This window comes from Pholcus phalangioides, unplaced genomic scaffold, assembly GCF_987345545.1.
Source record: "Pholcus phalangioides strain wild (caught in Gottingen) unplaced genomic scaffold, Ppha-v1.0 ptg000003l_1, whole genome shotgun sequence".
Lineage (NCBI taxonomy): Eukaryota > Metazoa > Arthropoda > Arachnida > Araneae > Pholcidae > Pholcus > Pholcus phalangioides.
The window spans coordinates 32,658,309-32,670,031 of NW_028301596.1; the positions used below are offsets into that span (position 1 = coordinate 32,658,309).

An 11,723-nucleotide genomic window follows, 5' to 3' on the forward strand; every position below is an offset into this window, starting at 1 on the left:
AAAAAAAAAAAAAAAAGGGTTTAAAATTGTTGGCCAGTGCGTGAAAATGTTGAAATTGTTGAAAAATTGTTGACCAGAGGAAATTTAAATACCATGTTGAAAAGTGAAAAATGAAAATTCAATGAAAAAATGAATTTTGAGAAGTGAAAAGTTACTTCTAAAAAAAATTGGAAGTGTTTCCATTTTGAAAATAAGCTCTACTTTTTTAATGTTTTTATGTTGTCTTTCTCTACCGAGGAAAAAACTCGTAAATCCGAAACGAGTTTAGCCAACGTTAAATTTTGAGAAAAACCATGTTGACCTCTTCTATCAGTTCAGGCACTCACGATTGCAGGTGTTTCCCCCTGCATATTATAGTGCTCATGCTAATTTTTTGCAAACATGTAACCAAAATGTATCAAGCTTCATGGCAGGATATCTAAACATTTTTAAAAGTTACAATTTTGATTTATGCGCTTATTAAAAAATATGTTTTTACCAGTGTCATCTGCCGCTGACTTGTAACACTAATTTCTGAATTGATACATATTTTAGCAATATGTTTATCTTTTTTTTAAAAAAAAGAATTTTGTTGCAAGTGATCATTTCGATGAAATTTATTGCAGTTAAGCTCAATCATAGAAAAATTTGATGCATTCAAATATCGGTAAATACAATTTTTAGTTTCTCAAATTGCTCCGTGGGACAAATTTTGTTCACTTTCTGCAATAATACACACTTCGGTATAAATTAATTTTGGTCTCACTAGAGGCATCTATCGTCAACAATGGGTGGGAATACAGGGTGGGCAAAAAGTCCGTACAAACTTTAAAAGTTTATAAAAACCGGAAAAATAACCGAAATAAAAAAACGGTTTGCAGGGTTTGCATCGCTAGGTCACGGGAATTTTTTTGACAGGAAAAAAAATAACTCAAAAACAGCCGATTGGTGACGCTAGTACGAGGGACTTCGGTGGCAATAGGCAAATGAGACGGTTATAAGAACTTGCGCTCCTAATCCACAATCAGTTCACCGATGTAAACCGTGTATGTGAACCTGCTGCACTCTGCCGTTGCTGCATTTGTGACTCGCCTGCAATGTGTTATCCCCTGTAGTGGTGGTGGTCATGTGCAACACATATTGCTGTCATAAACGATTTGGATTCATTCTGATTCTGTTCGTTATTTGCGTATCTTTTCTTTGACTTGTGTAAGTCAGTGCCACCTATCGGCTGTTTTTTGAGTTATTATTTTTCCTGTCTTAAAAAAATTCCCGTGACCTAGCGATGCTAACCCTGCAAACCGTTTTTTATTTCGGTTATTTTTCCGGTTTTTATAAACTTTTAAAGTTTGTACGGACTTTTTGCCCACCCTGTACATTCGGATTTTATCTTGTATCTGTGTGAAAAAGATTTTTTTTTCTTTTTTATTTTCTCCTCAAAAACAATTCATTTTTAAAATACATACTATAATCTATCATTTCAACAGTATTCAAGAAAGCTAAGCCCACTTACAACAAAATCGGATGTCTTACATGCTGATATATCGGTTAATACGATTTTTTCCTTCCGTTTCAAGCCATGATGCAATGTTATAATTCTATATTAATCTAATTATTACATCCATAATTCTATGGGACACGAAAAAAATTTTTTTTGTTTAAATTTTTTTCAAAAGTAAAAAGTATGAAACGTACAAATACACAAGGATATATTTAAACAGCTGCAAGAGAAACTAGTATATATATATATATATATATATATATATATATATATATATATATATATACTATCGTCATTTATCATTAATGCAGATGAAACGGAGCATTCATTTAAGACAGTTTCAAAGTCGATAATTGTGTGACAATGCAAATATAAATAAGTTTCGTTTAATTTTCAGCATCATTTATATCTGACTTCATATGATACTTCCTGATTTTACACCTGCAAATATTTTGGTGATATTTTCATACTTTCTATCATTTCTCTCATCCGAGAAATCGATTTCTCAAAATTTGACAGAACACTTGATTGTTTTTATAAGTTGTACCCGATTATAAAATAATCGGATACAGTGAAGTATCGGTTAATACGATGTTGCTTCTGCCTTCATGAGCCTAGACCAATAGTTCCAAAACTTTTTACTCGCGGATTACCTTTCAAAATACTTTATCACGGAGCAATAATTTCAACAATACTTATACGTTGGTGCCGAGTATGTTATAGTAAATGTGATGAATCTGATGAATTATGCATAATCACCTACCCTTTCGGTCGATTGATATGCATAATAACCGATATGACCCGGCGATTATGTATAATCACCGATTTATCACAACATATACTAGGTATTCCCAGAAAAGCGTCCGAAAGTGAAAAAATTCTGCAGTTCATTTATAAGAGATCAAGTTCCGCATGGAAAATTACCAGCTTGAAATCTGTTGTGATATTTTCTTTTAAATAATGATTGGGGGTAAAATTTGTAACGAAACATTTGAGAGAAGAAAATTTTATTGAGATATCGATGATTAAAATTTTCGATTTTTACCACTTTTCCCGTGCTGAAATGAACGGTTATACAAAAATTCAAGACATCCTGATCCAGTACTTGTCATTATTTTCAAATGACAAGCGTTAGAAAACGGTAGTTCCAACTGCTGACAGACATTTTGACAAAAAATTTCGGTTGAAAAAAAATTTTACTAAATTATACGGCAATTTATACGAGTAAGAATTATTTAATTTTCATATTTCTCTGAAATATCATTAAGGTTGAAACTATCACAATTGAATTTTAGCTGGCGATTTGCTATATTTAACTTCAACTCTCAAATGGGCCTGAAAATAAAATACCTCGTACATGTGTGAGGGCCGCTCTGAAAGTTTTTAGCAGCTCTCAGAGACAGCGTAATCACTATTAAGGTATCCGACTACGTTCGAGAGCACTTTTCCATAAAATGACACAGGAGTGAACTTTAATAGCATTTTTCGATAGAAAGTGTCTCGCAATGGTGAAAACTAACAAATTTTGGTTACCTATGTCATTTTTTATGAAAAAGTCATTTTTATATGTACTTATGCAAAACTCACTTAATATTCGAAACGCGATTGCAAAAAATTGTATTAATGAAATTTGGGATTTTCACAGTACATTTAGCTAGTAATGTTTCAGGTTATGAACCAAAATTGAGGGGATTGCATGATATGCTCATAAGTTACACCCAAATACGTTAATGTACTTGTGAATTATTTTGAAATTTCTTCCTATACATTTCGTCTATAAAACACTAATTTAAAAAAATATATGTGATAGACCTTAAATTTTGGTTCATAACCTCAACAATGTATAGCAAAATCTATTAAAATTTCGTAATGATACAATGAATAGATTTTTAGAAATCATGTCACAAACTCAACTAAAATGTCAAAAATATCATTCTCCGTAAAACGCGTTTAAAGCTTTTGTCCACAGATTACTAGTATATACAGTACAAACGCAACACTAAAGTGGACGTAACTTCGGTTCTGAGCGTCATATAAACAAGACAAAACCTGTTTTGGAATCACAAGAAATGAGGCTTTCTTAAAATATAAAAAAATAAAAATTGGTATTTTCTTCCGAAATGACGTTTTTAACTTAGTCGGATACCTCTTAAACTGATTTATATTTATCTGCATCGAAAAAAACCGGAAAACATTCGTCTAAACTCCTTTTTCCAATGCATTTTTTTGCTTGGGGGAAAAAAATTCATTAAAGTTTAAAACCATTGTTTTAATTTTCTTGGGGTTTCTCGATAAGGCATTTGAACAAAACAGAAAAAATAATTTTGGGATAAGTAACAGAGCCCCACGGTAACCAATGTGTTGCAGCAAGAGTGAAACAATCTTGATTTGCCCACACTGAAGGGCTTGGACAGCTGCTTTCGCTCTGTTTGCACTCTCGTTCTGCTTTGAGGGGCTTGGACAGCCGCTCTGCTTGTACTTTCGTTCTACTTTGAAGGGCTTGGACAGCCTCTTCGTTCAGCTTTGAGGGGCTTGGACAGCCTCTTCGTTCTGCTTTGAGGGGCTTGGACAGCCGCTCTGCTTGTACTTTCGTTCTGCTTTGAAGGGCTTGGACAGCCTCTTCGTTCTGCTTTGAGGGGCTTGGACAGCCTCTTCGTTCTGCTTTGAGGGGCTTGGACAGCCGCTCTGCTTGTACTTTCGTTCTGCTTTGAAGGGCTTGGACAGCCTCTTCGTTCTGCTTTGAGGGGCTTGGACAGCCTCTTCGTTCTGCTTTGAGGGGCTTGGACAGCCTCTTCGTTCTGCTTTGAGGGGCTTGGACAGCCTCTTCGTTCTGCTTTGAGGGGCTTGGACAGCCTCTTCGTTCTGCTTTGAGGGGCTTGGACAGCCGCTCGGCTTGTACTTTCATTCTGCTTTGAAGGGCTTGGACAGCCTCTTCCTTCTGCTTTGAGGGGCTTGGACAGCCGCTCTGCTTGTACTTTCGTTCTGGTTTGAAGGGCTTGGACAGCCTCTTCGTTCTGCTTTGAGGGGCTTGGACAGCCGCTTCCGTTCTTGTTGGCACCTTCGTTCTGGCTTGAACAACCGTTTATGTGCAGGTTCGCACAATCGCTGCCGTTCGTATGCGTGCCTGGGCAGAAACTACTTTTGTTCTTGTTTACGGGGCAGGAGTGCCTCTTTCGTTCTCGTTTGCAGAGGCGGCAAACCTACATTAGAAGTGATGGACTTGCAATTCAATTACGCACTTTATTAGTGCTAGTCTGACATCAACAACTTATAGTCGCTTAGCATTACTTTATGCGCTCTTTTACACTTCTATCTATTGACACTCCTCCCCATAACTACTTTCGAAGTTTGTATCAACATCTATTCGGATATATTCTCCGTCTCTCCCCCACCACCCGTCTATTATTTACCGAGAAGTAGCACTTATGAGGGATCTTCATTTTGATACGGATTCCGGTCTTTCACTTATGTGAGTATGGTTCTCGTCGTCGATTATTTGATTATTTTTGTGAAATCTTATTCCCGTGTCTCAACGTGTTTTGTGTTATGGGTATCCTTCGTTTTACGCGATCTCAACTTTACGAGGTTTTTATGATGCGATAATTTTTTATGCCAATTAATCGCGTAAAAATTTCGCGATAGAGTATGGTTCCTGTGGTCCTTTTGATATGTATTTCGCGATGGATATACTGGAATTCACGTGGTCCTTATGCTATGTGCATTTCGTGCTAGATAGAGTATGGTTTTCGTAGTCGATTATTTGGTTATTTTTGTTGCACCCCGGTCATCTTCTGCACACAAGGGCAAATTAAACCGGGGCACAACTTATTGCTGATTCCGAACGGCAGCATTCTATATTTTCATTTTTCTTATACTCACCGAGGGTTTTGGTGTGGGACTGCCTGCGGTAGCAATCTTTTCTGTTGTCGTGCTGTCGCGGTATCTGTTGTACCTCCGCATCAGGAAACTTTCTGACAAGGACGAATCGGGTATCGAACTCGCGACACCTCTAAACATTGTTTGGTACTTTGGGCGAGTATCTGATCGCCCTGGGTTACCACGCCTTTCTCGTGGTCCTTCTGCTATATACATCTCGCGATAGATTACTATTTTCATACCCCTTTTACTATATTTAAATTTTGCAATAGAGTGCAGTTGCCGTGGTCCTTTTGCTATGTAAATCTTGCGATAGAGAATGATTCTTGTCCTTCTGTGAGGTGTATCTCTTTTGATAATGGTTCCGACATCCTTCCGCTACATAAATCTCGTGATAGGTAGAGTATGGTTCTCATGCCTCTTTTGCTTTGTACATCTCATGATAGAGGCAGAGAAGAGTTTTCTCCTTCCTTAAAAATTTAACATCTCAAATAATAAATATCTTCACAACATCCAGTCTTCTGTATATCTTGTATTGACAAGTGGAGAGCGACATTCATGTCATATTCTTGCATTTAATCACCGATCTCTTCGCGGAGCACCAAGAAATCCTTGGCGAAGCACTTGATACTCCGCCGAGCTCAGTTTAAAAACCCCAGGCCCAGACCATTAAAAATACATCGTATTTTGCCCGAATGTTCATAAGCTGAGGATCGACTATATTTTGTTTACTCAAACAATTCACCATCAACTTTGTCTGCAAGACAAACAACGTGATGATCTATACCACTTTAACTTGCAGAAAACTTTCACCTTCAAATGACTGCTCAAAACAATAGAGGGAATGTAGTTTGTGTGTGTGTGTTATTTGATTGTGATTTTTTAAACCATTTGAATTGGTAAAATATTCACAAAGAACATTGTTAGGTATTCACAGAGTTGTCACGAGAGTTAATATCAACTAAATTTTAATAAATTTAAATAACTAAATTTCATAAATTTAAGTAAATAATACACCCCCCCCTAATTGTTTTGAGCAGGGTACGTCAAGAATTCCCTAACGCCGGGTGCAATCGACTTATTTTCTTCTCGCAGACGATTCGCCGTGAGGGCAATTGACTTACATCCAGGGGCGCGGTAGCCCAGGTCGATAAGATACTCGCCTAAAGTACCAACGGATGTTTAGAGGTATCGCGAGTTCGATACCAACCACTCGATGAGTATAAAAAACAAGCCTGCCGTTCGGAATCGGCAATAAATTGTAGGTCCCGGTCAAATTAGTCCTCGTGTGCAGGAAGTGATCGTGGTTGCGACAAAAATGATCAAACCATTCTGGGCAACCATTCTGATTCGGCCATCTGCAATTAATTTTTTAAACTATGAGTTTTTTTCTCAACTCATAGTGAGTGAAGTGACATGAATGAATAATTATACCGTTGTAGGCCTGTTGCTCTCTTCGACGAGACTTTTTAACGGGGAGATCAGCTCGCATTCGCGCCTCGAAGTTGGTAACAGCAGAAAACCAAATTCAGCCGACCATCACTGCAGCGACGGTGGGGTATGGATCCGGATCATCGCGATGTGAGTCCGGCACTATGACCACCCGACCAGCACATCGGCTATAAAACTATGACTGAAAAATCTGTAGCACCTAGGCTTATTATACCTTCTGAAGAAAAAGACGGGAACTCGAGATCCTAAAGTGTAGGAACATAAGGGGTGTCGTCAAAGATGAGAAAAGGAGCCAAGTAAACCTAGAAAAACCACCAATAGCGGAAAATGAAACACTACTACTCTTTATCGTACAATGCACCTCGTACACATTATTCTACGGAATTTCTAACGAATCGGTACACGCCGGAATGTCTGTTCAGAGTGTATGTGTGGCCCTAACGTATTTATATGCTGTCAGAATTGTGCTTGCATCGTGTCATTGCTAGTGCTGCCATCTGTCTCCCATATTTTGAAGTAAATGATTGAATTTTCATGTCAGTATCTTGTTGTATGAAAGACCGGCTCACATTCGCGTCACGAATCAAATCACTGTTCCAATTTTCAGTGGTAAATGCATTCAATGAAAAAAAAATCGAGTCTCATAAAAATGTGAGAGAATAATACAGTCAAATCCCGTTTTAACGAATACCGTTATAGCGAAAATCTCGTTTTAACCAACACTTTTCTAATCCCTTAAATAAGTTTACAAAGGAACAATGTTAGGTAACCTGGAATTCCTTTACAACGAAATTTCGTTTTAACGAAGCGATTCCTCCGGTCTCTTGGCGTTCGTTATAACGGGATTCGATTGTACTCATATTTAGAGTCATAATTATCATAATATGTAATGAAAATAATCTCAATCCTTGATTTGGGTAAAGAATAAAAATCCACGCGAGACTCGTTGAAAAAATGGGGTAGAAAGTCCAAAATAACTTATAAATACGGGTATGTATGATATACCAATGTTACCAAGTGATACAATACAGTCGAATCCCGTTATAACGAACTCCAAGAGACCACAGAAATCACTTCGTTATAAAGGAATTCCAGGTTTTTGCATAGTTCCTATGTAAACTTGTCTGAGGGATCAGAAAAGTGTTCGTTAAATCGAGATTTTCGCTATAACGGTATTCGTTAAAACGGGATTCGACTGTACAATACATATACACACTGAAAAATCAGTAAAACAAAATAATTATTAATATATAAAACCGAGGAACAAAATAATCTTTCAAGATGGCATACCTCATATTTGAACGTAATAAAAATTAGTTAACATGACAATGGAGCATTTTTGTTTTTGTTTACAAGACAAATGTGTTTTGGGAGAGGCATCTGATTAGAAGCCTTTGATACAACGTAAGATGGAAAAATGATCATCATCGCTAATCCTTTCATTTGATAGATAACTTAATTGACGGCTCATTTACGTATCGCATACAAATGTGTGAATTAAGTGACATCCATTTGCTCTAAATCGCTCTATTTTCTCTTCCGAATAGTCTTGTGTGGCCACCGTTGGAATTCGAAAGAGCCTTGTATGAGACAAAACGTTATAAATATACTTACATTTATTTTAATTTTTTTTTCTCGAAATGATGGTTAGCCACCTCCAAAGGACTTCCGCTGCAATTTAAATAATGCTTCTCTGATGCTCACTTCCAAGCTGGAGAGGTAATCACTTATCTCATCGTTAAATGATTCTGCCCTGGAGGTAAAATATGTTAATTGTATGTTAATAACTGTAAATGGAAAAGAAGAAGAGAGAAAGAGAGAAAAAAACACGTGCAAGGATGAGAACAACAAAGAAAAATTTGTTTTTTATTCTGGTTTTAACTTGAAAATTCCAGTTTTTTAGAGTGTTTACGGATCGAGTATAAAAACCACAGACCCACACCAGTTCCAGCATCAAAGAGTTTGACTCGATCTCAAAGACTTGAGAGCTTCTACTATCCACGAACCTATTCCAAAATGAAATTCGTGAGTATTTCTCTTACTTGTTTTATGCTTTTCTTGTAGTCTTAACCTTTAAAAAATAAGTAATAAATTTAAACGATTAAGTAAAAAAACTATAGGCACCTGCATGTTGGTTTCTGAAATATAGGATTTCTTTATAGGATGTTGTTTTTTGTGGATAACTTTAAGATACAACCTATTTGTTTTTTAACCAACCTTCAAACTTATTCGTCCCACCGCGAATATTTTCAGAAGAAAAATAGCTCTCCAAGAACTCCCCTTTTTTAAGCCAATTTATATGATCCGATCTGTATCTTCTACATCGTCACTCGCAGAGTCGTGAGAGCAGGAGGTCTTCATCGCATTTTCTGCGGGCCACATTTGGCCTCGGTGCTTTTTGTCGTGGCCCAGCCAACCATTTTTAGAAAATGACAATTGAAAGACAATTTTAGAATTTATAGAAGATATAATTATGGGATTAATGAAAGAAATAATTCACATGAATTGATCAAAATTCAGAATTTCCTCGTGTGAAAGAAACAATTTCAGAATTTTGAATGAAATAATTTCAGAATTTTGAATGAAATAGTTTCAGAATCTTGAATGAAATAATTTCAGAATCTTGAAAGAAAATACATAAATCAATGAGAGAAATAATTTCGTGATTTGTGATGGAAATTATTTCACAATTAATGAAAGAATAATTGCATAATTATTGAAAGAAATTATTTCAAGATATATTGAGAAGGAAATAATTTTAGAAATACCGAAATAAATAATTAGATTCAAAGCCATTTTAGATTAAAATTAATCAGTAATTAATTAGAAACTTTTTCAGAATAAGTGAAATTTTTTTCAGAACTATAATCAAAATTGATAAAATGTATTAGATAAATAATTTCAGAACAAAAGTCCTCAATTACTTTTGCCCCCGTTTGACTCGAGGCCTCATTGGTCTTTCAATTAAGACTTCACTGTAAGTTACATGAATAAGCCCCTGTACATCTGAATTCTTCTCTTAAGCAATTATAAAAACCTCCGTACAAGTTGGTGGCCCGCGGACTTCATGGGTAATTTCAATTTCACCCACGGTGTCTAAAAGATTGAGGACCCATGTTGAGAGTCCTCAAAAGGCAATATCGCTGATTATAATGGGAACACAGTTTTAGACGCATGTGTATGTATATAAGGCTGTTCAGTACAGAATCACTTTGTAATTGCACCGATTTTTCGATTTTAAGCCCAAATAGGAATGATATTTGTTAGCCTTCGTTTATATTAATTTATCCAAAGCCAAGTTCCCAAAGGGTATTAGATAAAACTATAGATGTTGATAGTCTTCCCTCGATGCATATGTCTGGACTCAAGTCGTTACGAGTGCCCAAGTGCTTTTTATGGGCTTTCCCCTCCGAGCACAAATTATATGTCAAAAATATTTTAAGGTGTACTAAAAAAAATCTCCAATAATCACGGGCTTGCTAGACAGCGACCCCATTCGGCCACCAGTTGACACCAATGCATACAATCAGGACTAAAGCTTTGATCATGACCGTTCAGGCCCTAATTGGCATGACTGACCGGGGGGGGCGGGGTCACATAATATAATAAGATCATTCTTAATAATCATAAGATGGGGGGGGGGGGTGGGGTCATGATGCTGCTAAAGTCAACCCTGCATATAATAAATTTCTTTTGTGTACCCCGGATGTAGGTAATGTATATTCTGTATTAAATGTGTGGATTCTGTATTAAATAATAATTGAAAAAAGTAAAAATACATTTATATAGATGGGAAAATTTTTTAATTTCTCAAATCTCTTTAATGGAAAATTTCTACGTATCAGGATAGCATCATCGGTAGACCGTGTTAAGGGCTTGAAGATAGTTTAATGCCCCTCCCCTCCCTACACTGGCAGGGTGACAAAGCTCCAGATCGTAACCAATCTTGTTTTATTCATTTATTATTTTTTGCAATTTAATTAACCATAGATGTCCCTATAAATGTATCTAGTGCTAACAACAATCCGTAAAAGATTTTGGACCGAAGGTGCACTAAATATCCATTCCTAGAGGCCTCAGTTCTAAGATGTTGGGGTCCTGTGGGTTGGTTTATTACAGAAGTCAACTTTTTTAAGAATATTCTATATATATGGATAAAATTAGATTATACAGATGATCAATTATGACTTGGAATTTATAAAATGAAATCACTGAAAATTTGTGTTTTCTTTGAATTTTCAGTTCATCCTCGCAGCAATGGTCGGCGTCAGCATGGCCGCCTCAGTAGCCGTCAACCAACTAGGAGACGCTTACAACTTCCAATACAGCGCTGATGACCACGGCGGCCACAGGAGATCCGAAAGCGGACACGGCGGAATCGTCACCGGAAGCTACAGTTACGTCGATCCCAACGGTGACCTGAGGACCGTCAACTACAGGGCTGGCCCAGACGGATACCATGCTGAAGGCGACACTGGCGTAGACAGGAGGACAGCAGCTCTCGCACCGAAGGCTCCACCAGCAGCAGCTCCCGTTGCACCTGCTGCTCCAGCCGTACCCTCATACCCATATGGACCTCACTATTTCGGCCATGGATACTCCTACCACGCCCCAGGCCATTACGCTGTTTTCTATTGAGCTCGAACGAAAGGCTTTTGATGGATTAAGAGCAGCACGACCGGAAATATATAGGAGAAGGCCGTTTGTTAGCTTGTAAATAGTACAAGAATAAAAGAACAAGTTGAATTTTCATGGAAAATTGGTGTGTGGTTTCTATTATTCTCATAATCTGTTTCATTACTAGTTATTATATTGATAAAATTTAGAGTTGAGCGCAATTATAGAGAAATTTAATGCAATCAAGTATCAGTTAATACGATTTTTTTATTTAATTCTGATGGGATGGGCTAATTTT

The 11,723-nt window shown here is 36.9% G+C and overlaps 1 protein-coding gene across 1 annotated transcript; it reads left to right on the forward strand.

Moving 5' to 3' along the window:
* Window positions 1–8,750: 8,750 nt before the first annotated feature.
* LOC149088424 (adult-specific rigid cuticular protein 11.9-like) lies at window positions 8,751–11,567 on the forward strand. Its single transcript, XM_089252994.1, has 2 exons — window positions 8,751–8,833; window positions 11,051–11,567. The coding sequence occupies exons 1-2, from the start codon at window positions 8,825–8,827 to the stop codon at window positions 11,444–11,446; spliced, it is 405 nt and encodes a 134-aa protein (XP_089109120.1). The 5' UTR covers window positions 8,751–8,824; the 3' UTR covers window positions 11,447–11,567.
* The last annotated feature ends 156 nt before the right edge of the window (window positions 11,568–11,723 follow it).